At 42.0% G+C, this 27,553-nt stretch overlaps 1 protein-coding gene across 1 annotated transcript in view; it reads left to right on the top strand.

Moving 5' to 3' along the window:
• The first annotated feature begins 992 nt into the window (after positions 1–992).
• Positions 993–27,553, top strand: part of XPR1 (xenotropic and polytropic retrovirus receptor 1) — a 103,507-nt gene continuing 76,946 nt past the window's right edge. Inside the window, exons 1-2 of the mRNA XM_081194395.1 lie at positions 993–1,302; positions 13,185–13,236. Of these exons, the coding sequence (XP_081050521.1) occupies positions 1,234–1,302; positions 13,185–13,236 (121 nt within the window). The 5' untranslated portion in view covers positions 993–1,233. The remainder of the gene's footprint in view (positions 1,303–13,184; positions 13,237–27,553) is intronic.

Genomic DNA, 27,553 nt, shown 5'->3' with positions numbered 1-27,553 from the left:
AGGAAAAGGCAAGGGGTGAGAAGGTGAAAAATGGCTTAGTCATGTATAATGAGATAAGAATCCAATGTCTTTGTTCAGACCAGGTCTCTCCATGGTTTTGAGTTTGGTAATGAGTTGCAATTCAGCAGCTTCTCTTTCCAGTCTATTTCTGAAATTCCTTTGTAGTAAAACAGCTACTTTGAGATCTTGTATAGAATGTCCTGGGAGATTGAAGTGTTCTAGTATGGAGATCATATACATCTAGATCAACAGTACATCTAGTATGAGGAGGTCACTCAGCCATTGCTCTGTCCTTTCTTTTAGCAGATCCAAGATGACCAGGTAACAGCAAAAACTGCAAGGTTTTCAGCGGGGGCAATGAGAACACCCCCCATTATTTGATAAGTGATGTCAGCCTCCAAAATGTATTTTCTGTAGTCAAGGTTTTTTTTTTACCTCTATCTACATTTTCTGTTCTTTTATTGCTATGGCTAGTGGCTGATTCTCTCTCTCTCTATATATATTACATATACACGCGCACACATTTATACATACATACCGGTATGTACATACCCCCCCTCCCCTTGCATTAAAAAACCATTGAAGAATTGCAGCGCGGCACCCGCTAAACAGTCGCTCCCCGCAGGCTGCGAAATCCCAATCCTTCCACCGCAGCGGAACCTCACGGGGGAAAGGGGCGTGTCCCTCTCTCGGCGGCGAAGAAGGGGCGTGTCGCTTTGGCGGCGGGGGGGGGGAGAGTCGGTCCCGCCCCCTTCCCTAGGGTGGCGCGCGCGCGCGCAGGCTGGGGAAGAGCAGTGGGCGTGGCCCACCGCGGAGCCCTTTCCCCTTCTCTCTCTCGGGGGGCGGTTACTTAGTCGATGACGTCAGCCCCGGCCTAGGGATGGGGAGGCGGGCCCAGCGGGGCGGAGAGGCAAAATGGCGGCGGAGGCGGCGGGCGCCGCTACTGCCTCAGGGGCGCCGGAGGAGGCTGCGGGGCCGCGGCGGGCGGCGGCGGTGGCGGCGGCGCTGAGGAGACCCTGAGCGAGGCGGGGACGAGCGGCGGCGCGCTTTCGTGCCTGTGGGCTGCTCCTGCTGCTGCTGCCGGGAAGGGCGGCGCGCGTGTGCCTGTCTGAGGGGTCTCATGTTCGGCGGCGGCGGCGGCGGTGGTCCTTCGCCCTCAGGAGGAGGAGAAAGAGGCGCCTCATCCCGGCGCTGCGTCCGCTGAGCCGGCACCCCGGGCGGGAAGGCGGCAGGATGAAGTTCGCCGAGCACCTTTCCGCGCACATCACCCCGGAGTGGAGGAAGCAGTACATCCAGTATGAGGTAGCTGCTGCTGCCGCCCTTGTGAGGGTCGGGGGGGGGGGAGACGCAGCGAAAGCGGGGGGGGGGATGAATGGCTGCGAGGGGTCTGTGTGTGGTTGTGAGGGGTGGGCATAGAGCCGTGTTTGGGGCTTCGGAGGAGGCGTGGAGGGAAAACAAGGGGTCTTTGTGGGTGGGGGGCGGTGTGTGGGTGGGGGGGAGAGAAGTCACCCCGGGCGGGGAAGGGCGAAGGGGTTAGGATATGGCTTAGGATATGGGTGCGCAAGGCTGAAAAGCATGGGTGGGTGTGAGAAAACAGGAGAGGCGAAAGCGCTTGTTTTCGAAGGGGAGAAAAAACAGCTCCCAATTTATCCTCCCCATCCCCCCACCACCCCCAATTCTAGGCTATCTGCGGGTGCTCAGGTGCGCCCCAAGCGCAAAACTCCGCCGCCCCCCTTGGGGCGCCGCATTCTGCCCCCCCCCCGGACTTGGCTCGGGTCCCTCCCATCTCTCGCGCGCGAGCCAAGTTTGCGGCGCTGCCGCGCAAGGTGGTGGTGCAGCTGCAGCTTCGACCTCCTCACCTGCCTCGTTGCATTTAGTCTGTTCTTCCACGGATTTCCTGAAAGCACATATATATATATTCTTTCCCCTCCCACCCCCATGACAATCCGCTTCGGGAAACTTGGCACCGAGGCTTTGGGGGGGGGGAATGAATATGTGTTTCCTTTTAGCCGTGGGGAAGGAACAGGCGCTCAAGCAGCCTCCTTCCTCCTTTGTTGAAGGGTGCAAAGCTGGTCTCCTCCGCCACTGGAATTTTATTATTTTTTAATGGCTGCAAAGCCCCTGTATCAGTGCTGTGTTAGAACATTGCTGGGTTGCGGGTAGAGAGGAACTGTAAAGGTTATCTGGGAAGCGCTTGGGAAGGAAGCTAGGTGGCACCCTATCCCAGGGTTATCAATACCCTCCAATTCTGACACTTGGAATTTTCCATATCAATTGTTTGTAACTGTCCTTGATCAGATGCCCGAGTTGCTATATACCAATGGCTTAGTGTTGCTTAACCACGTTTTGAGAATTTGCCTGTGTTGGGCTTGAGGGCAGTGTGTGAGGATCCGAGTGTGAGCTGCCCTTGTGGGTGTGGTGATTCCTGGAACTGGTTCAAGGAGACTGGTTGCCAGGCCCATAGCATCAAACTAGATACATGAAGGCCTGCAAAAATACAATCCCTCCCTCCCCTCTTCTCTCATCTCTACTCCTCATATTTCTTTGAGGTTTGGCTTTAATGTCTATAGTTTGCCTCGGATATTTTATCTTGCTTCTGTCAGTACCTTCTGTTGCAGTTTTGATTATTCATTGTGTTTTATCCCTTTGAGGCTTTCTCCAATAATGCAACACCTTTCCATTTGTCATATCTGTGGCATGGATTTTCTCCAAAAAGTAATCAACTGTACAAGCCAAGCATGTATCCACCTACAGCCCTCATGCTATCCCTTGTTTTTATGAGTCTCAGCTGCTCTGTCTTTTGTGGTTTTTATTTGGGTTAGGCAGTTTTCAAGAATTTAGAAAATATATCTGGGCATTTCTTCCTACAGTTTCTATTGTTTGTGTTTGTACTGACTTCAAGTCCATATAAGGAATATAGCATAAGCATGAATGCAGGTATTTCAAGAGGGAATTGACCACATATTTAGTCAGGTGTTTCAGCTCACCCCCCCCCCACAGATTTATATACAAAAAAGGTCACATGTAATTATTTAGTTACCCTTTTGAAATTTGTTGTTGTTTCTTGTTTGCTTAGGGGAAAATAATAGCTTTACAAAATGCCTGATAAGCTTTAAAGAGCATGTTCTTAGTGAGTTTGCCATACAAAGACTTGGGTTTTAGCAAGAGCTTAGATTCTCTTAGATTGTCTGCTATCCTGTCATTTTCACTTGGATTCTCAAGAAGATAACCATGTACATGTAGTCTCCAAATCAGCCTATGATTTTCACTGACATAGGAATTTGAGGAAGGGCAAGTGGCTGTTAAAGCGATCTTTGTCAAAGGACAGCACTGAAGCTTTGGGCGTAACATCTCAAATTTAGATGCATGGAGAAATTAGTAGGAAAACATACAGATTGCATTCACCCCTACAAGTAAACAAGGACGAGAGACCTTTTTATTTTATGTAGTCTCCGTAAGTGTGAAAAGCAGCTCAAGGGCTGTGAGAACTTTATTTCAAATGGTCTTTTAGATGGCCTGAAATACTCAGTCAGTTGACTTTTGCCTAATGCATAAGTAGCTTTTCAGCACCACTGTCAGTTCTCTGCATGCAACAGCTTGGAATTATATTCAGTCCGGTAGACACTGAGCAAAATGTGTTAATGTAGTTTTCCAATAGCTCCTCCTAAAAATGAAGTAATGAAGAATATTGCTACTTCAGTGTTGAGACTAAATAGGTTTGGCACATTCATAACAGTGCTACTATTAGAAGGGATTATACATACAATGGTATGTATTTTTCAAAACTATTTTTCTGTTAAGTGTTTAATAAACTCCGGCTGTTACAGCAGATGCCATTATGTTCATGTGTTTGCCCCCACCCCGGTTGAGGTTTGTAGAGGGTGCAGCAGGGAGACAATAACTTTCAGGAGGGTTGAATTGGTCTAGGAATTGCAAGCTGTGATCCTGCTTTGGAGTTTTATGTAGACATGGATTCTGTAAGGAACTTGAAGGCAAACTATACCTTTATTTGCACCTTATTCATGTTAATATATCTACTCAGATTCTGCAGCTTAAGCAAAACTCAGATAACCTTATCTATTTGTCAAGGACAACTTAGAAAAAGCTATTTTTTCAGAAGTTCTTACACACACACACACACACAATAAATCACAATCGATAGGCCATAGTGGAAATAACAGGGATGCGGTTGGCTCTGTGGTTTAACAGGGCTTGCCGATCAGAGGGTGGGTGGTTCGAATCCCTGCGATGGGGTGAGCTCCCATTGCTTGGTCCCTGCTCCTGCCATGCCAGTTGGAAAGCACGTCAAAGTGCAAGCAGATAAATAGGTACTGCTCCAGCGGGAAGGTAAACGGCTTTTTCGCTGGCCACATGACCCGGAAGCTGTACACCGGCTCCCTCGGCCAATAAAGCAAGATGAGCGCCGCAACCCCAGAGTCGACCGCGACTGGACCTAACAGTCAGGGGTCCCTTTACCTAGTGGAAATAATAGGACTATCTGCCCCAGATTAGAGGCTTGTTTTACATCAAAAGTTGTTCATAGGAAGAAGAAAGTAAACATAGGTCTTTTGCAGGTCACCTCAAGTTTATGAAACCATAAAGGTAAAGGTAAAGGTACCCCTGCCCGAACGGGCCAGTCTTGACAGACTCTGGGGTTTGTGCGCCCATCTCACATCTATTGGCCGGGGGCCAGCGCTGTCCGGAGACACTTCCGGGTCACGTGGCCAGCGTGACAAAGCTGCATCTGGCGAGCCAGCGCAGCACACGGAACGCCGTTTACCTTCCCGCTGGTAAGCGGTACCTATTTATCTACTTGCACCCGGGGGTGCTTTCGAACTGCTAGGTTGGCAGGCGCTAGGACCGAGCAGCGGGAGCGCACCCCGCCGCGGGGATTCGAACCGCCGACCTTTCGATCGGCAAGCCCTAGGCACTGAGGCTTTAGCCCACAGCGCCACCCGCGTCCCATAGCTCCTCCTAAAAAGGCGTTGGTATAGTTTGTGGTTATAGTGTAGCATGAACAACTGGGTTCAAATACCTATTTAGCGCAAAGCTTAGAGGCAGAACTTGGGCTGGTAGCGCATGCTTGGCTTAACCCATCTCACAGGGTCGTTAGGATAAAAAGGGAGGACTATCCCTGGAGCCCTGATCAAATTCTAGAAAGGATAGGCTAAAAAACTCTGCTGCTGCAACTTGTTTTACACTCCCATTCATGCTTACGTAACCCAGTTGCTGTTCCAAGGAAAGCTGGTTTCTGTGACTTGCTATACATTAAGCAACATTTGTCTAGCATCTCCGGTCTTTTGCATAATTTTGTTTTTATTAGTCATGGGAAGGTACAAGGAGTTTATGCCTTGGCATAGAAGTGATAATTGCCTACAACAGACAAGCCAGTGCCGCCTCAGGCTACTGAGTCTTCACCAGGCATTGCATGTTCATGCTTCAAACATACCTCAGTCAGCAACAAGGTGCTGATTTAAACATTAAAGCTCTAGAGAAGCTGCTTCATAACCAGTGCAAAGTTCCATATTTTTTCTGTGCTTGTGCTGCATCATCATGCACATTCTAATCTAACCTAAGCCCTGAATACCTCCAGAACAGATTAATATTAATAATATTTGTGAATGTATTGAAGAGGATGCAAACAATTTTAGCTGTAAAGTAGCCCACTGCAGGAACAGATGGGGGATGACCAGGCTCTAAAAATCAATACCATTTGAAAAAGCTCTGCTAGGCAGCATCTTAATAGCATGTTGTTGTTGGACCCCTGCCATCAACACTGACATGCCACAGAGTTTCCACCCTGAGAGCTGATATAGCACCGTGGCTGGAAGACTAGTTGCAAACTGTCTGATTTGGACTTTGCCTCTGCCATGAACTTGTTAGTGGCTTTCAGCAAACTCAGTATGTTTAGTGTCTGCTCTGCAAACCCCATCTCATAAGGTTGTTATCACAAATGTCCAGTTCTTTTTTTAATACTGTTTACTCCTTGTGAGTTTCAGCTTGAGTTCTTTATCTACTTTATAGCCATCTTGCTTGCAGCTTCAAGACATGCAATTCCCTAACCTGGGTCTGTTATTAAAGTGTTAAAAAAGTTGGGAGGTCTGGTTATGGATCTGTGGCATGATGGAGGGTTTGACCTTTACTATTCTTTTTTTGTGGGCTAGTTACTTGGCACTGTTAATTGTTTTAACCCCCGTCAGCCAGTGCCAGTGGCCTGAAATGATGGGAGTTATAGTCTATAACATCTGGAGGGCACACATTGGATACCTGGTCTACTCCCACTCTAGTGCCTAATGGATGGTCTCAAGTCTGGTGACTGGAACACTGTCCCCCAGCTTTTGGTTCTGGAGGGATTTCAATATCTGTCAAGGCTGTCTTGTCCGGTTTGGCTCAGGATGTCCACCATGACAACTGTGGAATTGTCCCAGTATGGTTTTGGCCCAGCACATTTAGCAGGGTTTCAGCCAAGTCCTTCATAGTGAGGTTTTATTAATCGGTGTTGCATTGTGGCATGGCTTAATTGTGTCACAAAAGACTTGTTTCAAATATCCTTTACACTTTATTGCTGAATGTAGAGCAGGTGCATACAGTTAACAAAATTATTATTTTCTATAGTGCAGGTCACCAATGTTTTGAGGCCAGTGGGAACTTTTGGAATTTTGAGGAAATGTTGAGGGTGCTAGTTGCAAAATGACTGATGGTGTGTGTGTGTGTGTGTGTGTGTGTGTGTGTGTGTGAGTGTGTGTGTGTGTGTGTGTGTAGCATAATGGCTGCCACTTCTTAAAGGGAAAAAGAACCAACGGGACCACAAAATTCTGAGGGTGTGGCCTTTGTGAGGTGTCCTGTGGAAAAAGGCACCTACATCAGCCAGAGCCACACTTGCTCACAAAGAAGCTATTTGCACCTCTTAACTGTTCAGAATAGATGGGAGCATGGGCATCCAATTCTGGCATCTAGTGAAATGGGGGCATACTTGAGGGGATGTCTATGAGATGCTGAACAATTGATGACAGGAATGTGGCAGGAAGAGCAAACTGCTCCTCGTGTATTGTGGATTTTTGAGAGTTTTATGACACCTTTTGTGGGCCCCAAAGTGAGTGCTGGTGGGCACACTGACACCTGAGCATCATGTTTGTGATCCCTGTTCTATAATCTGCTGGCACATCAGATGGGAGTAGATTTAGTCACTTTTGCCATCAATGAACACAATAGATTATGCATATACATATGTTTCATTTTCTCAGCCTATACTTTGTTAGAACGGAACATGACTGATACGCTGCTCTTCTTTATGATATTGTAGAAAAGACATTTATCTTGACTGACTCCATATGGAGGCAGTAGTCTGTAGAAGAGGAGACAGAAGGTTTCATGAATGCGTTGGCTTATTTTGATTTAAGAATGAAGAGTTGAAAAGGAGACAACTCATTCTCACAAATTACAATTTTTATACTGACTCTTTATTAATTCGAACTCATCAGTATTTGATTCTATGCCTGTAGGTTATGTGGTGAATTCTGAATGTCAAGTTAGGGTGTCTTTTTGCCAAATCTGTAGCTCGGTTTGTTAAATCTGAGTTACAGAACTAATTTGAGGTGTGATGTGTACTGAACTTTTAAAGGAAATGCTTAGAATGTGTGTGAAAATATGCATAGTGTCAAACTTGGAAAATTTGTATAATGTCTAATTACCTGTTTTATTTAAAATTTAAGTGTAGAATTTGCATAGTGTAAATAACAAGGAAGCTGGACTGTACAATAATTTAACTAAATTGACAAATTGTTTGATTTTGAAGGGTCATTGTAGGTTTTGCAATGTCAAAAGGACACATGAAAAACACTAAAGCATTGAAATAGCATCCCAACTAATATTTGCTGCACTGCCTTGTCCTGTTCAGACAGCTGGTGGGATAACTTTTTTTTTAAGTAGCTATGAATGCAAATTCAATCCTAGGGGATTTGCTTGACAGTTTCTTGAGCATTAGCTTGCTGAGGTCCAAAAACCAGATGATGTGCTAATGGATCCAATGCCTTAGGCTGTATTTTGTCACTTTTTCTGTTCTCTCCATTTGAAAGGAAAGTGCTGTTTCCATTTCTTCTTCTATCCCATTTTGAGGTGTACACCCCTCTCTCTTTTCATGCACTTCAGCTTAACTCGTGAACTTTGCACTCCTCTTGATTACATTATATCTTTCAGACTTGATAATTTTTTTCACAAATTTTGACAAGAGTTGCTGTCGAGGAGTGTGAAGCAGTAGTAGAGGGTGAGGAAATAGGAAGTGATAAGGAACAGGGACTGCAGGTGGTCCTTTGCTTTGACTAATGTATTTCTCATTAGCAACATCCCGCCTTGAGCCCCATTTTCTAAACCTATAGCAGATAATGCCAATGATTTCAAAATTTCTCTTAAGTAAAGGCTAGAGGCTAGATTTTTTGTGATAATGATAATAATTCTGTACAACATGTTCTCCATGTTCCATAAGTTAAGTAAGAAAATGTAAGTAAGTAAGGAAATGGTGCAAATAATACTAAATATGCTTTATAGAAAAATCTTGCATTGTAGATGGTTGGGCTAGATGGCCTTTCCAACTCTACAATTCTATGAAATTCTGTGATTCTATGACTGATCAGTGCAGTTCTCAGGATGAGCAATGCAAGTGCAATGTTAGTTGGAGCTTAGCAGTGTGAATTACTATTACAAGGTGTGAAGCTAGGAGCGCAAAATAAAAAAAATCTTGTTATGCTGTGGACTACAGCTCCAACTCTCCTTTTTCTCGTTCCTTAATTTCTCTAGAGGTCTGTCTGACTTGATAAAGTAAGGCAAGGAAAAAGAGGCGGTGGAGCATTGGGAATAACATGTCTACAAGTGAGGAAATTAAGCAGTTGGTTCCTGGTGTTACTTTTTGTGCATGTGTGTGTAATGCTGCATTATCCTTGAAATAAAATGTTGGGAAGCAGTTAATACACAAATCAGGAAACTGATTTGGGGAATGAACTTAATGGTGTTTATCTGCTAAACTTTTCAGATAGAGATGTTGTTCCCTCATTACTCTTTAACAAAGAAATGGCTTTTCATATCTACTTTGCGAAATTACAAACTTTAGTTGACAGGGTGTGTGTGCACCAACCACAAAATTCTGTTTGGACTCCAACTGGGTGCTTCAGAAAACAGACCAGTTCAGTCTCAAGCACTTTGGGGGCGATCTGATTTGAAAAAACAAATCTATTACGTGTAGGGCTGGGAGATAGCTGGTTTTCAACATCATGATATATCGCCAGCTAAACATCGCCATATACCAATATATCAAGATGTCTGAAATAAGGATGGAGCTATAGAGGGGGATTGGCTGGCTTCATGGTTTTTCCTGCGTTGAGATTTTTCCAGTGGCTGCTCTTGTGATTCGCTGCCCCTTGCAGGAGGCAGTGGAGAGCTGAGCTAGCAGAGTTAGCAGGAATTGAGAGAAGCATTGGTTGGCTTCACGTTTTCCCCCACATTGTGATTTTTGCATAGCACACAAACATACGTACATTGTGATTCACAGTATATTGCCAGATCAAAAATTCATGATATGGACTTTGAACCAGTTTGGGAGGATATATTGCCCAGCCCTACCTGTCAGTTACACAAGAGCTATTTCTTCCTCTTTTCCCCATTCTGGAGTCTTCCTTTGCTTAGGGAGCAATGTTTCTTTTTGCAGACGCACTTCACAGTCTGAATGCCCAAAGTGACAACAGTGAGAAATTGCTTTGTCTCTGACAAGTCCTGAATCTGTTCAGAGCAGCCTGCTTTTGTTATTGATTTTGGATTTTGTCCAAATCTAATGCACATACTTAGTTAGCAGTTTTTAATATCTATTTTGCCACTACTGTTTGTGTCTCTCTAATTGTAGCTTCTGACCTATCATTTCTTTCTTCTTGGGATCAGAGTTTAGGTAAAGACTCTAAAGTTGGATTTGTCAGACTAAAGTCCATAGTCCTACAGTGTTTACAAGTAATCAAGACTAATTCTCCAGCAGTTTCAGTAGCATGAATCTGGTTGATTTAAATCGCCAAGGGATAAAAAAAATATTCCACACACTAAAATAATTCCTAAATAGTCAGGTTGCTATAATGATAGAAACATAGTGACAATGCAGTTCTAACTCTGAGCCAATTGTAGAGATCAGGTAGTTGCTAAGCATAATAGACATAGAAAGTCACCCAGATGGCTTAGTAGATAAAACCCATGGCGACCTGCCAGTCCTTGACTCCCAATACCCAGCTATAATATAAGCACATGGGTTAATATGCAGTGACGACAGGCAAGGATGTTTTCCCCAACTATGTTACAAAGAGAAGCAGCGTAAAAGCAGCTGTTTGTACGAATATCATCAGTTCAGTTTTACGTGTTTGCATTAAGTTGATATTTCATTTAAAGCCAGGTTATCTCAAAGGGATGCCAATGAAAACTGAAATGTGTTTTTTAAATCCAAATTTTAATAGTTCAAGGAATTAACAATTTTTATCCCTTCTGGTGGGAACTCAGTGACTTAACCATACAGTGGTACCTCTGGTTAAGAACTTACCGGTAATTCGTTCTGGAGGTCTGTTCTTAACCTGAAACCATTCTTAACCTGTAGTACCACTTTAGCTAATGGGGCCTGCTGCTGCGCCGCTGCCGCACGATTTCTGTTCTCGCCCTGAAGCAAAGTTTTTAGCCCGAGGTACAATTTTGAGGTTAGCGGAGTCTGAAGCATCTGTAACCTGAAGGCTCTGTAACCTGAGGTACCACTGTACTTGCAGCTGATGCAGTTCCAACCATTTCATCACCCACTGTTCCTTTTTTAGATTACCATTCTGTTGGCCACATCTGCCTTTTATTTTAACAACTCACCTGGTACATATGGGTGACCAGTAATTCCATGCTGGTGAGCGAGGTGTTGGAGGGATGGACTTTTCCAGTGCTCTTATGTCAGGCTGCTTGATTTCAAAAGCTAGCCACGGAGGAAGGAAAGTTTCTTTTTCTTCAGTAAAACACATTAAAAACTTTCCCCCTCCATAACCAGCATGGGAATGGAATTAAATGTTGTTGTTGTTAGCAGAAGAGTAACTTTTGCAGGCATATTGACATGGCAGCCAACTTTGCAACAGTGAGTATACTTTTAAATCAGGTAAACAAGATTAAAGAGTCGAATGACTCTATTGTGATATGTGTGGCATTTTTCCTATGCAGAATTAAGAGTGCTTAAGCCTTTTGAAATTGATAGACTTACTTGCATGTAAGCCTAAGTCTGCATTGGGTCAAGCAGATCAGCATGAGATTGGAAGGGTAGATCTGTGAAAATGGAACTTTTTGGAATGTGGTATTAAGAGTTAACTCCAGAAGATGTTTGTGCCTTTTGGCATTGTGAGGGCAGGAAAGGAACTTTTATAATAGAGCTGTTGCTTGCCCATCACTCCTTTACAAGCATATACTGCTGTAAGAAGCCAGTGAAATTGAGTGTATTGCCTATGTGTTTGGCAAAGAGTGGAGGTGACCAGAAAGTAACAGGATTTGTAGATTGTGTTGTAGTTGCTGTACTTCTAGTAATTTTCTGAGTTCTGCATATGAATTAATGCTGTCACACTTAAATTGTTGTGAAGAGACTTCAGTTCACTCTTCTGGAATAGCATGGGTTCTATGTAGGTTTGCTCAAAAGTAAGCCCCAGTGAATTCACCAAGCTTGTTCTACGCTAAGCCTGTGTGAAGTTGTAGCTTAAACTTGCATGAAAAGAAAGGTGGCAGAAGTTTTGCAGAGAATCTGTCATTGGGGATAAAATGTGCTGGTTATTTTTCTTCTTTCGGCTCCCTGCTGAAAATGGGGTTTGCAGGCACCATCAGTCACTTGGTTATCGTACTTTCAAAGTCCTGTGTGGTTTCAAACTGTATCAGCTAAAGTCATGGTGATATCAGGTGATAGGAAGCTCTGCCGAACTGTCAGAATGGCCTACATGGGTTATGGGACTTAAGCACCCACCTGTTGGCTAGGCAGGGTTCCCCAGAGCTGACCCATTTTTTTATATTTAATTTTACTTGTACTTAGTAAACAAAGCTAAAAACTTTGACGTTTTCAAGCTTGCCCAATAAATAACGCATAAATTTTATACATGTGTATATTGTCTGCCTTTCATAGAAAGCCCTTTTGGCTCAAATACATTGGGCTGTCAATAAACATAATCATTCTGAGACGTAATCTTTTTTTAAATGTTTCATTTGGATGCTTTCTGATGGGTTTGTGTGTGTGTGTTTCTTAGTTTATGTTGAATGTCTGAGTACAGTGAAGAAGTTAAAGGGCATACCGAGTTTTACATGCTAAACAGATTATGGCAATAAGACCTCAGCTATTCAGGATCTAGATTGCATATGATTTAAAAGCTAATGTTTACGTAGGTTAGCCTTACTTTTAATGCAGGCACCTCGGATCATCCTGAGGCTTTCAGGAGTCCTTCACACCCAAAGTTGGTACCATGTTTCTGGAAAAGCCCAAAGCCAAGCTTGTTGAGCCCTAAGCACGCACGGGATCTGCTTTCCTTGCATGCAGTTGTTGCATCCTGGGGAGCAATAGACAAACTGTAAGCTTTGCAAAAACAACAGTGTGTTGTAATTAGAAAGCCTGGACTTTAACCAAATAACTCAGCTATGAAAGACATGACTGCAGCACAGTTGTCTTGTAAACTGGATTGAATTGATCTCTATTGTAACACGATGAAATTCTGCCAGGAAATAAGTGACCTTACTGATTTTAATAATAATATCTTGACTTTCTGTTCAAAAGCTACATTATTGCAGTGCTGCATAATGCTAATATAATCTGAGATAATCCCCTTTTGCTATATTCCAACTAATCCTGAGGCAATCTGTTAAACACTTACTTGAATAACACTACTTAGAAAATGGAGAATCTTAGAAGCCTCGCAGCTTCCTTGCTCTATAAGTTTATGTAGCAAGTTGTTGCCTGTACTACATGTTTTTGGTAAGTGTTCGGTATTTATTTAATTTTTGATACTACAAAAAGTGTAATGAAATAAAAGTTCACATTCCATGTCAGCCTGGAGGCATAAAATGACTTTCATTGCTACTTGATTTTAGATAGATTGATCAAAGTGATTGAATGTGTTTGTGCTTACCGATTTAACTCTTCCCCCCCCCCCTTTTATTTGGTGCAGGCTTTCAAGGAGATGCTGTATGCAGCTCAGGACCAGGCCCCTTCTATAGAAGGTAAGCGAGCCAATTCTTCCCTTAGCATTTGGAATTGGAGCCCCCTTACATCACATTTTTTAAAAAAGCTGTTTCAAAGTGGCTGCACAATAAGTCAGAGGCTAAAGTACATCTATGTTCTTGCATAATCTTAAAATTTCTATCATCTTCCCGTTTTGTTTTCAAAATCCAATTTAGTCTGGTTATTGCTCATTTGCGTAGGGAAAAAGGTGGTGGTGGTGGGGAAGAGTTGCCAAGAGTAAAAATGAAGAAAGGGAGGTAGTTGGAGCTCTATGTGATCACTGAACAGTAGTCAAAACATTCCAGGAAAACTTCTCCTATTTTCATTTGGAAGTGTATTAGATATGCTGTTAGATGTTTCACAACCTGGGCATGCTTCTAGCCACTCTGCAATCATCGGAAAGCCTAGGATTTCTATTTTGATAGAATGAGTGTAGTCACTTAATTCCTCCCTCAAAAAAAAAAAAATGTTGATTCCAAATTATTATGAGGTAGCGCAAGATTAATTTTGGCACCCCCATTTCAGTAACCAAAGATACTCTGTGTTGTGGCTTAATTTAAAGTGGGTTGCAAAAGCGTCACTATGACCATGCAAATGAATAAATAAAAAGAAATGGAGCCCCAAATGCATGTTTGGGTTAAAGATGCTTCTGGGTCTAAAAAGGTTGAAGACTGCTAATGGAAAACATTCTTTTGATGTAGCCTGTGCCATCTGTAATTTGTTGCAAGCAGAGTCAAAGCTCTCAATCTCCATGTTATGCAGCAAAATGAGATAGGTAACCATATGGTGAATAAACTGTTTTTAAAAATGCATTCTAACAGCCAATTGGAAAATTTCCAAAATGGAATGAGCCATTAGGTGTATCTGTAGATCAGGGTTGGATAACCTCTGGTTTGGGGGCAGAATATGGACCTCAAGATTGCTCTATCCGGCTCCTGGAACTCTACCCCAGAGAGGTGTATGAGGGTAAAATATACATCTATTGCTCTGGTCACTTTTGCTTCTGTCTCCGCTCACCACTGGCATAGCAAACTGAGGTTCTGCCCCCCAACAAAAAGTCTGCCCCCCCAAATCCTGGCTACACCCATGCAGAGTAAGTTGAGTGGGTCAGTGTTGAACTGGCAAAAGGTATGAACTGGAAACAGGTATCCAGTGTGGGAATTCTGGGTCTCATACCGTTCAGCATCTTCATGAATGATGGTGGTAGAATGGCCACTTGCCAGCAACTCGGAAGACTTATTATTCACTAGAGTAGAGATGGTGAATCTTTGGCCCTCCAGGAGCTGGACTCTTCACTTCCATCAGTTCCAGCCAGCGTGGCCTGTGGTTGGTAATGATCGCTATTGCTACCCTAGAGGAACAGCTAAATATTGCTAAAGGGAGAGCTAATCTGATAAGAATGAAATTTAGAAAGCACAGATTTAAAGTATTGCACACAGACCAGAGAGAAGAAGTAGGGCTGTAAGCCTTTACGGATTGGTGTGATTTATTAGCTAAAGCTTTAATCACATATTAGTTAATTAAGAAATAGCTAGCCTTATTGAACAGAATTTCTTTCTTTCTTTCTTTCTTTCTTTCTTTCTTTCTTTCTTTCTTTCTCTCTCTCTCTCTCTCTCTCTCTCTCTCTCTAGTACAGGCAACCCCCATTTTGCCCCGGGGGTTATGTTCTGGGTCATTACATGTGTCGGAGTGTGCATGAGCTTGCCCCTGGCCCCTTTATGCCCCCACCCTCTTCTTTGAATGCACACAAAACAGAAGTTGTCTTACGCTGAATTCTGTGATTTTTTTTAGGATACCCCTTAGACTAACAAATCTTCTTTATGGCATTGTGGACTGGAGTCTCCTTTACATGAGATGCATGAAGCATGCTCAGATGATAGGTTTATACACATATAGAAGCAGTGGGGAAATGTGAGCAATGAGGTCAGATGAAAATTGGGAGATTGAATCTAAGCACTGCCAGTTTTTCTGGGAACATACCTGCTAAACTTGTAAATTACAGACTTTCCTCTTCAAAGTGATCCCCCCCCCCCAAATTAAAACCTGCCATCTTCATTCAGTATATTGAAGGGACAGTGAGTTGTCGGTAACATTGCTTAAATAGAACTTAAGCACTGTCCAGTGTCACTGGGTTAGTCAGTGGCAAACGGAGTATTGCATTTTAAAGCTCTAAGCAGCATGATCTGCTGTTCTAAACTCTTTCTGTTAAAGGGCAGTCACAATGCTCTTCCAGAAATAGAACTGCAGTTATTTGAACAAAGGGAACAATCAGTCTGGTGGTGATGCACCTAACCTGGTGTCTTGTGGTGTTTCCCCCCCCTGGAAAATAAAAATGATAGTTTTTTCCCTGCCGTTGCTCTCTGTGCTGGCTATGGATTCACCGAATGCTGCATCTGACTGGACATCTAATGTTTCAGTTTCAGTCTTTAGGAACATTTGTTTATCTCAGTAGCAGGGCTCATCTCTCAATTGCCTCTTCCTCCATTGGCTGTCTTTATTTGTGTGAAAAACTAGGAGTTACTTGATTGGATAAACTACTGCTCTCCCCTCCCCAGCTCTGCTCTAATACTGGTGTTAAAATTCAAAGCTATCTTTTGACTCTGCAATTGTTTAATCTCTTTTGTTTCCCTTGCCGCAAATTGGTGGTCAAAAAATTCCAGTGCTGCTTTATGCAGGTGGTATAATTCTTCTTTCATTATCCCAGGAGCTGTGAGAAGCAGAAAGCTTTTTCATACAATAAGGCACAAGTGTTTTCTGTAATAAGGTGTTGCACACATTGTTAGTTGACCACACACAACTTTCTGCAAGAAATCCTTTGGGCACAACCAGTTGAATTCATGACATCCTTTCTGCCCGATCACTTTTGTAGCAGTCAGGTGATGCTGTCAACAAGGATATGAAAGAAATCAAACAGTATTTTGTTTTAAAGAAAAAGAAGGTAAAGAGATACAAAAGTAGCTTAACGTTCCTAAACTTTTTTGTCTTTATATCATCAAACTACTACAATTTTCCTCCACATGTTGACTACCTAACACCCCATATGGCCTCTGATGCCCATAGTAGATGAACATAGATTCAGAGGTACTTATTTGAAGCTTGAAAACTTGCTGGTGTCCCATGTCTCTTCCCAGCTTCATCTTCTTCGAATGCCTGACTATTTTTGTTTTATAAAGTCAACATATGACTTAAATGAGTGTAGTGGCTTTCCTTTGGGAACGAACTTTTAAAAAAGTGTGTGGCAGTGTTTATTGCCTTGGGTCAAGAGAAGGGTTGGGGGTCAGTGGGAAGAGGAATGGAATCTCATTAGTGCAGAGCAAATTGTATTTTGTTCTTTTGCCCCTAAGAAAGACTGGTTACTGGACACTGACTGATTCTCTTTACTTGGTTAGCAGATATGCGTTTAACTCCCCAAGCTTCTTGGAACTCAGCTCTTTTCTGTGGCAGTGAAGTGAAATGTCTGTAAATTATTCATTCTGATTATGTGCCTGAATGGCCAGGGTCCATACTTGATATTTTCCAAGGATCTTTGTTCTAAAGAGTTCATGCTGAATGTTTTAAAATTGGCATTAAGGGCGGGAGGGGTGGGGGAGATAACTCACTGTCCTTTGGGTTTTGTGACCAGAACCAGCACATCTGAAAGCATTCTCTTTGTAGTCCATATAAACAACAATTTTGATTATGCTTGGTATTTTTTCTGTCCGTTCATGCATAATTGTTTGCATTAAGCAGATATTTCCCCCTTGCAGTTAAATGATCTTGATGATTAAATGTGAATGGCTAGCCCCAGAAGAGACTGACTCAAAGAAACAGTATGTAAATATGCCCCCAGACAACCAGAAGGAGTGGGGCAATGGAGGGAATGAGACGAAGACAAAGGAAATTGTCTATAAAAAGTATATGAGATGACTGTACTGGGAAGAGAAGTCAGTGATACGTATACATGTTGTCTGAGTCGGCACCATTTCCATTAGCAAAAGCTTTTTTTTTTTTTAATTGCTTGCAGTGTGCTCTTAACTTGGAGGTAGAATGTTAAAGCATGCTTGTAAATACGCCTACAAAAGTGATTAGCTGGCAGGTTTTTTTTTAAAAAAAAATATAAGCCCTGGTTTCTTTACCTTCATGGCAGCATGAAAATGCAGGATGCTGGTCTCCTAACAAGCTAGGTTTTTTTTTTTTTTTAAATTCTACCAAGGACTGGGTTCCTCATCTACCAGCCTGTCTACTTGTTTGGATGGAATTCCTTGTTGCCTGTGACTAGTAGGCAAGTTAATTGCAACACTACTGATTTGGATGACCTTAAGCAGACTGAAGTGTGATGGATTCTTCTTAGGTTTGTTTTTTGATTGATTAAAACAAATGCTGTCATCTTGTGATTTCAATCCCACTTCAGTTAGAAATCCTGGGAACTAAGCATACTGTTCGCTTTGATTGTGATGGTATGCAGGTAATGAGAAAACGTGAGTGGTAATTCTGCACTTTTGTGGCAAGCTTTTTCAGAGATTTCTCTGTGCAGGAGCATGAAACACTTCCTTCAGGAAGAAGATTTGAGAATGGCCATTTTCCTATCTTCAGCCTGCATTTGTGTGCCATTAAACCGAGTTTTTGTTTTGTGAATGTTCCTACTGGTTAGAACTTGAATAGAGCTAACTTGTAGCTTTCCATTGAGAACAGATGAGTCATGGACAGTGTCCAACTAAAGGGTTCTCCTAGTGTAAGTGCTTTTGACTGTACATTGGAATTTCTTCTCACCCTCCTCTCCTCTCCTCTCCTCTCCTAGGAGAGCCAGCGTAGTGCAGTGGTTAAGAGTGGTAGTCTCGTAATCTGGTGAACTGGCTTCGCGTCTCCGCTCCTCCACATGCAGCTGCTGGGTGACCCTGGGCCAGTCACATTTCTCTGAAGTCTCTCAGCCCCACTCACCTCACAGAGTGTTTGTTGTGGGGGAGGAAGGGAAAGGAGAATGTTAGCCGCTTTGAGACTCCTGAAGGGGAGTGAAAGGCGGGATATCAAATCCAAACTCTTCTTCTTCTTCTTCTTCCTCACATGCCCCTTAAATCTGCTCTGGAGGGTTGGAAGAACCCCCAGAACATAGTGCTACATGCATTGTAGCAAAATTTGTTAATTTACAGGCAGAGGTAGATGATTATAGAAATGGCCATATTCAGTAAATTTATAATTTTAAGGGTTGGTATACAAGACAGCCAAAAACAAACCAATAACCTCCTCTGCCACATGTTTATTGATATGGTTCCTGAATTGTGTTGTAACTCTAATAATTTATGTATTTTTGCTATTTATTAGTAACTTTAGTTCTCTCAGTACACTAACACTTTTACATTCTAATTAAAAAAAATCTTTTAAATGTTTGTTTCTAAAGTAAAGTTTAAATAACTTTTAAATGACCATATCACCAAGTTTTGCCATCTTCCTATGAATAGTTGCTATGGTTTGTTTGCATTTAGTACTTCGTTAATAAGGTATGAATTCCTTTGCTGTAACAGCACAATCCTGTCACTTTAATTTCTTCAGAATTTGAAAAAAACATATGATTTGCTGTAACTGGTTGGATGGTAGAGGTTGAGAAGAAGACAAAATGGTCTTGAAATATAATTTTGTTTGGGCAGATACGGTTCCTTCTTACCAACATCCTGTGAAACAAAAGCTTCTTATAACAATTTAATAAAAAAAACTTACTCTCCTTTGATGCTGTCCATGACAGCAGTGCCAGTTTCATTTTGTTAATCTGTTTAAATCTTTCACCATGCGGTGCCAAGCAGAGCGTCTGGATAGCTGTTTTTGTGATTAAATTTCTAAGATATTTCAAAGGTAAACAAGGATGCATACACAGTATAAGTAAAATATTTGGCTTCCTGTTGCTGCCCATCATTTGGTTGATTATTAAAGATTTAGTGATGGCCATATTAATTTAGAAAAGAATACTTATGCATTAAATTTATCCATTGTTTAGTTGGGTGTGCAGGACACAATTAAATTAGAAAAGAGCAATAAAGACCTTTAGGCGCCAGTGGATAGACAGTGTCTTACCTCTTAATATCGTACAGGCTTAGAAACATTCAGACACTTTATAGGTTTTGAGTAGTTAACAATGGTGCAGTCAACTACCATTAAAATGTTCCAGTGCTCATCAAGAACTAATTGCTATAGGACCCCTTGGGATGAAGATAGCCATTGTTGCCCAGTTGATATTTGTTGGGGTCCACTTCCTCGAAAGAAGCTATTTTGAAAGAGCATCAAGGGCTACCGGCCCACAGCAGCTGGAAGAGGGGGGCTGAGTATTGGCCTAACCTCATCATACCCAGCAACTGACATTGCTTGCTCCTCTGTGTTCTACTAGATCCTGACAGATGTTGCAACATCTGATATTTTTATTGTGCCTAACAGCTGTGCATTCTCTGCAATCAACAGAATACTGATTGTGGATTTTTCTTCTTCTTTTTGAACTTTAGCAATTCAGTTTATATAAAGATCGGAAGATGAAATTGGATCAATATCAAGTACCCAAATCTGAAGGGTACAGAGTAAAACTGGATGCTAGCTTCACAAGTGGTAATGTGGGGGACAATTGCTTGACAAATTGGTGCAAGGGGAGAGGAGCTCAATCCCTTGCATCTCTTGTGTTTCTTCTTGCCAGCTGAATAAAATATTCAAGTTACCATATATACTCGAGTATAAGCTGAGCTTTTCAGCATATTTTTTATGCTGAAAAAGCCCCCCTCGGCTTATACTCGAGTGAGGTGGGCGGCGGAGGGACGAGTGGCAAGAAAGGAGCCCTTTCTCGCTGCTAGTCCTGCCGCCGCCCGCCTCTCGCACTACGCTGCACTGTGCCTCTCCCAACCAGGCTCCTATGCCTGCTCTTGTGAGAGACAGAGGCAGAGGCAGAGGGACCAGCAGCGAGAAAGGGGCCATTTTGGCCGAAGCTCACGCCGTTGTGCAGATTTGAACTGCCAACCTTATGACTGGGAAGCCCAAGAGGCTCGGTGGTTTAGACCACAGTGCCACCCACGTCCCCCATGGAAGACTAATAGCCTGAAGTAAAACAATGGACTAATTATAACCGCATAGTGTTATCAGATACTTGGCAGGGGGGCTAGTTCATTATATGATTTCAAGCAGAGCATAATCATGAGCATACAGTTCTGGTAATGCAATCCTCATTAGAACTTTAGGAAATACAGTTTTTCCTCAGCCAGCCCTGTATGAGAAGCTATATATTGATTTCCCCTCCTACACAATTACTAGGATCCATCTTCCTTTATCTTTGCATCTTGTTACCATAGAGAGGCAGACTGATATATGGTCCAAAATTAAAAGTGGGTTCCATATTGAAGATAACTGACTTGTGTATCTGGAGGACCTGCTGCACTAGAAGGCAAATCGCCCCTTCTTGTTGGACAGCCATCAAGAAGGCTTTTGCCATTGAAATACTGCACATGAATGGAACTATCCAAGAGATACGTTTTGTTAATCTTAAAGTTCTTACCTGCTTGGGCCCTATACCCCTCATAGGCTACCACTGCTTCTTTAAGAACATAAGAAAAGCCTGTGGTCCACAGTGGTATATAAAAAAATGCATTGGACAACCTCATAGTTGGTTCAGGTCTGCTAACAGTTCTACATTGGCCATTAAGGGTAAATATGGATTGATTGCAAATGAAAAACAATGCATGAACTTTCAGGCATGTAGCAATTAGGATCTATCCAACATTGACCCTGGAGAGACCTCTTTAGAGAAAGAGGCTTGGGGCCTTGTAGAGACCCCCACTCTGACTGAAAACTGTGAGGGACTTGCAGGAGTCCAAAACTAGTCTTAATAACCCCATTCAGGGATGCCTTACCTGGCACCTCCAAGAACCCCTCTGACCCCATTGAGAGCCCTGTTGTGAGCCCTGATTCTCCCCCCCCCCACACACACAGGTCCTTAGGAGCAAATCACAACAATACAAACACAACACTTAGGGTAATAGTAGAAAATATATAATAGAATAATGATATTATTCAAATTATAGGAGTAAGCCAATCAAAGTTCATATGTACAATATAACAGAGTGGTAACGAGGACCGTCAAGCCGTGTGTTCAAAACAGATGTCTAAGGAGAGCCTCACAATAGTCCTTCAAAAGTAAAGTTTCTCAATAGTCTTTCAAAAGTTTAGGAGCAAAGGCAGAAACTGACCCGGACAGAAAGTATTGCTATAAATTAAATCATATTAATTTCCCAACTGTTTTGAGTTGAGAAGAGAGGTTTTTAAGAGGTCTGTGTGTAATCTGTGCTAGCTATTGTTAAATATGCTATAGCAGCATAGGATAGACTTGGAATCCTACTCCCGGTGGTGTGTGTTGCACTGTAGCATATTCACATGGACAGTAGGTTTGCTGCCACAGTGTTTGAATACTGCTGGTCTCACACTCATGTAACTAATCAATCATGAAGTGATAAGCCACACGGGTACCTGTCCTTATGTCCCCTTCACATTGTGAAGGATAAATGAGAGAGAATTAAAGAAGAGGTTGCCGGGGTTAGCTGTCTGCACATAGTTGCAGCCTGCCAAGAGTCTGGATTATAGCTGTAGTCTATACTGAGAAGCATAAGTGCTGATTTTTTTTTTTCTGGTTTTGATGTCAGTTTCATCTTTCCATTATCTTGCACATATGGTGATGATCCACAGCTGGTGTACTCAGTAGTGACTTGCTTCATTTTTAAAATTTGGAGTTTTGTTTGCCATTAAACATGAACAACACCTCATGGAGATAAGACAACGTATCTAATTTTTTTTGTTTTTGTTGCCTGCTTTAAATGCCTCTTAACAGATTGCTGCAAAAGCTCAGTTTTAGTGGTGATCTGTGGAAGATATGCATTAGCACATCTATGTGGTAAAATGTAATTAATATTGAAAGGGGTGCTAATCTCTGCTAAGACTTGCCCAATTGCAAATACTAGTAAAAAGCATTGATTAGACATGGGATTTATTTCCTGGAGCCATAAAAGCAGAGACTACTGCACCCCAGCTGTGAAATGAGTTGCTGATTCAAGATTTCTGATTCTGATTAAAGGCTTTTGGTTTTTTGGGGTTTGAAATTTTATTTGCAAGAAGTGCTTCTTCGCAAAATCTGATTTCAAAGCTAATCACAATACAAGTCCCTAAGTCTGATTTGAGAGTTTACCCCCAGCCATCTGGAACAGATTTGGGGAGCACAGGGGGAGAGAACAGGGAGTGGAGTTCTGTTGGGCAAGCAAAAATCCTTGCACTGATGTAATGAGTTAGTTGGATACTGCCCAATGTAATCTTACATCTTATATTCATGTATTTTTTAAGTTTGTGTCTAAAAAAACCCATTACACTACTTGAGCTAAAGGTTGACCGGTAGGTTAGCTTGTGGTGGTTTTCCTGGTTAAGAACAATATAATCTTTTGGTTAACCATTAGCCAATACCAAAAGGCTACTGTGCAGATTTCCCTAAAACATTTGCTTCAGAGGTTGATTCACTGACCACCTAAAGTAAACAGTCAGATGGGGATGGGGAGATGGGGATCTGAGGGTAACAAACACTAAATTGGTGAAGATCAGTTGGCATCTTAGTTCCAGAGAATGCAAGGCAAAAACTTGGCTCTCTTGTTGTACCAATTTCCTTATGAGCTTTGCCAGCTGTTGTGTTGATATTTTTTATCATCTCTGTAAATGTTTACATTCCCTTCTCCTGCTATATGAAAAATGTTCATGAAGGATTACACTCCCTGCAGTGGGTAAACAGTGTAAACAGAATAATGTGGAATATTTGCAATCAGTTGTAAATATAATCTTCACTTACACCACAGTAAGTTCCTTTGTGTTCACTTGAGCTTGCTAGTCTCATTGCATTCAAAGCGAAAACAAATGCTGAAATAAACACCTGAATTAGAAGGTCAACATTTATCCTAAAGGTAAAGCAGTAAAATGATGTTACAAGTATTGTAGCAAAATGAGTTGATGTATCATCAGGTGGATTGTACTAAGATCCATAGTAAAATGGCAGAATATTTTTCCATGGGTGGTGTTTTAAATGAAATAGCCCAAGGTAGTAATAATCTGCTACCACTGAGAGCTAGTACAGTATAGATCATGGCTAAGAGACATCCATTCTAATTAGACATGCTTAAGGAATTTGATCCTTGTAGATTTCAGTATGAACTGATCTGATCTGCAGCTCCTGGGTTAATGTAGAGATTGCATCTTAATTCTCCACAGGCTTGTATACTTCCTGAATGCTCTAATGCAGTTCCTCGCTGAAACTCCCCTCCACCCTCAATTAAAATGCATTAAAAATGTGCACTTCAAAGTTTCCATGCAGGTAAAAGTCAGCGTAAATCTTATATTATGCAAATCCTGGATAAAGTTTGCAAACTCGCCTGATGCTATTCTATGCATTACTGTCTTTTAAGCTTCTTGGAATGAAATTAATAGATTGTGAGAATTGTTTTGCTTAATTGATTCCCCCAAATAGCCAATATGCATTGTGCAGTAGAAGACATTACCACATGCTAAGAAGAACTTTGTTGTTCACACAGTGTCTGAGTGACATTGTCCTACTTGAGTAAATGTGGGTGAATGAGTCTTCCCATATACCTTGGACTAGGAGATGTAATGTCAATGCCCTGCAAAGCAAATTGCCAGATACTTTTGGGAGGATAGTTATTTCCATTTTCTGGAACAAATTTTCTCTTTAACAGTGGTTGTCACTGATGTTAATAGCAGTAAAGCTTAACACTGTTTACTATAAGCCAGAATGTAAAACAGTGGTAGCCCTTGTGCCTTTTCGCTTACCAGGCTCCTGATCCAGGCTGGTAGTCTTGTATGGAACCATTCTGAGCAGAGTGTTTGGATAGCATTTCGAAAACTTAAACTGCTAAATAAGCTGTTGGGGTCACTTTTTGTTTTTCTTCGTCCAACCTGTGGGGAAATTGTGTGCAGAACTTCAGACAGCCCCAGCTTCCAAAACTTAAATAACTTGTTCATCCTCTGACATGTCAGCTGTTATCTGCCTAGGCAGCTTCCAGTCAGCAGAATTCAAAGAGAGGGGGCAGTGCTTCCCTTAATACCATGCTCCTTTTTATTTTCAAAGAGCTTCAGATATGTTGCATTGGTGAAGATATTTACTTGTAACTGGTTGCTTATCTCAGTCTTTCAGGCACTGAGAATCTGTATATTGATGTAAAACTGGGGGTGATGCGTATGGGCAAGTAGGAAATAAACTAGTCCATTTGGTTTGTTATTTAGGATCAAAAACTTAAGTAGATTGCATTGGTGTACTTGGAAATTAATTTCTTTTGCAGTTTACAAAGGGTGAAATCTAAAGCTGCTTGGAATGTCACTGAAAACTATTTGTAAAAATGAAGAAATGTTAAGTGAGCTTTGGAGTCTGAGAATGAATAAACTCTGACCTTAATTAGAATCAGACTAATGTCTTTAAATAGGGACGCGGGTGGTGCTGTGGGTTAAACCACTGAACCCAGGGCTTGCCGACCAGAAGGTCGGCGGTTCAAATCCCCACGACGGGGTGAGCTCCCGTTGCTTGGTTCCAGCTCCTGCCTACCTAGCAGTTCGAAAGCACATCAGAGTGCAAGTAGATAAATAGGTACCGCTCCGGCGGGAAGGTAAACAGAGTTTCCATGCACTGCTCTGGTTCGCCAGAAGTGGCTTAGTCATTCTGGCCACATGACCTGGAAGCTGTATGCCGGCTCCCTCGGCCAATAAAGCGAGATGAGTGCCGCAACCCCAGAGTTGTCCGTGACTGGACTTAACTGCCAGGGGTCCCTTTACCTTTACCTAATGTCTTTAATACAGAAATTTATGTTCATAAAAAATATTAGTTAACTAGAGCTTGCTTTTACTTTTAACATGTTGACAGAGATCAGCTTAGTTTTACCTTTTGTTATGTCTTTCCCCCCTTATTCTTGATGCCTCAGCGTATGAAATATCAATGCAATGCCCTGTGATTCTTATCTATTAAATAATACAAACAATTCCTTATTGGAGAGTGATTTAGACTGTACTTAAGCTTTGTTATAGTACTTACTATGTAATTGAAAGTGTTTGGGATATAAAATAATAGTGTTATGTTTCTGTATGTTTGGCATGGAATTTTGAGCTTAATGTAAAGTGTTTTTGTTGTAATGGGAGAACAGCAGTTCAGTTAAAGGGTTATGTACCTTTCCATCCTCATTTATGCATATCTTTTCTTTATAGGGATCATTTTTATACACCTTGTGTGTGAGAGAAGTAAGATACTAAATGCTTCTGCTTAGAAGGGGCATAAATAGATGGAATCCACTTGAAATTTGTACAGATACAGGAGTTTCATTTTCGATAATGTGAGGTTTATATAGGTAAAGGTAAAGGACTCTATGATGGTTAAGTCCAGTCAAAGGCGACTATGGGGTTGCGGCGCTCATCTCGCTTTCAGGCCGAGGGAGCTGGTGTTTGCCCACAGACAGCTTTCCGGGTCATGTGGCCAGCATGACTAAACCGCTTCTGGCGCAACGGGACACTGTGATAGAAACCAGAGTGCACAGAAACACTGTTTACCTTCCCGCTACAGTGGGTTGCTTATCACAAGTTTATATACCAAAAATTCTTCATAGGAGAAGAAGCAGGTTTAGCATTTCTTTCAAAATGTCCTGGATGCTGTTTACTCAAAAATTATATTCCACCTGATAGTCCATATTCCTGTATTAACACCTTGCCAGGTGGATGAATCTCTGCTACAAGGAACGGTTGACCCATAAGAAAACATATGTATTAGGGCAATAGCTTTATTTGGCCAGCCAAAGTGTCACAAAATAGTTCAAATACTTTTGAGTTTTCTAGATCTCCTCATTCAATACTGTAATCAAGGGGGTGGGGGGCACACAGAAAAAGTTGACCTGAGATAAAATTCTTCTGTGCCTGCATCTGGTAAGAGTCATGAATACTGAAGGATACAGCAGCCATTCAAAAGAGACAGCTTTAGATGCTATGCAGGTTTCAGGTTGCACCCAGGCCTCCTTTCTGGTGTTGTCATGTGGCTCTCCTGGACAAGCTGTAAACCAAGAACAAACCATTCTTAGTCCGGAGAAAGCAAAACCATGCGCTTGGGGTCAGACAACATATCAAGCCATGCAGTAACTGAGCTCTGCACAGCAGTAAAAACTGAGCACCGTATTTTTCGCTCTATAAGACGCACCAGACCACAAGACGCACCTAGTTTTTGGAGGAGGAAAACAAGAAAAAAAATATTCTGAATCTCAGAAGCCAGAACAGCAAGAGGGATCGCTGTGCAGTGAAAGCAGCAATCCCTCTTGCTGTTCTGGCTTCTGGGATAGCTGCGCAGCCTGCATTCGCTCCATAAGACGCACACACATTTCCCCTTACTTTTTAGCAGGGAAAAAGTGAGTCTTATAGAGCAAAAAATACGGTAGTTATGAAGTGGCTCCAATCTCCTCCCCAGGAGCTTGTGCACTCTCACTAAGCCACCATGGTTTGGCTTAGTAAGGTGTTGGCAACCAGGCCAACGCCCATCTAAAACATCATTGTTCATAATAACTAAGAAAGGGGTGCAGATATGCAGATGGTAGGCAGTAACTTTGTCAATCTGGCAAGCTGTTGATGCAGGTGTAAACATGTTACGTTTATTCATTTGTGCCTTCATGGCATTAATTACTACATTTTTGCTTCTGAAACGCTTTAGCCACTCTGGTCATGCTATCATAATGGGACAATTTTAATGGTAAACCCTGATTTAAAATACAGATCAGAGACAGCATTTGTTTTAAAAAGAGTAAAGACTGCATTTGTTTTAAAAAGAGTAGAGGTCTGAAAAATTCTGCTTCACATGTCTGTCAGCCAACATATTGCTAGCATCTGTGTGCTCTCTTTCTGCACCATAGAGATATAAATTGAAGTTGCTTGATCAGTAAGAATGTCACATACTGAAATAATCATTTGAGCAGTTAAGCGATTGTACAACATAGAACCAGTGGCTGTTGTATTATGCATGGAGAGTACAGATAATGAAATGAGAGGCATTAGTTGTTTGAAACAGGCAGGGTAGCTACTGCTAATTCATTTTAACAGGATGGGGTTCATGTAGTCTGGGAATTTCTGCAGTGAGTGCATGTAGCAGATCTCTCTGATGTGTTAACATCAGTCTTTGTTGTTAGAGCTTCAATTTTTGTAGATGCTGTAACCAGTACTTAAGATTGCTTACTCAATGAGAAGTCTTAATTTTCATAACATCATTAGGGCAACGATAGAGAATTGTCCCTGCATTTCTGCCTCCTTCTCCTG

Source organism: Podarcis bocagei (assembly GCF_964188305.1).
Source record: "Podarcis bocagei genome assembly, chromosome: 5".
Taxonomy (NCBI): Eukaryota; Metazoa; Chordata; class Lepidosauria; order Squamata; family Lacertidae; genus Podarcis; species Podarcis bocagei.
The sequence above is the reverse complement of the archived record's forward strand: the minus strand, read 5'-3'. Positions and strand labels throughout refer to the sequence as shown.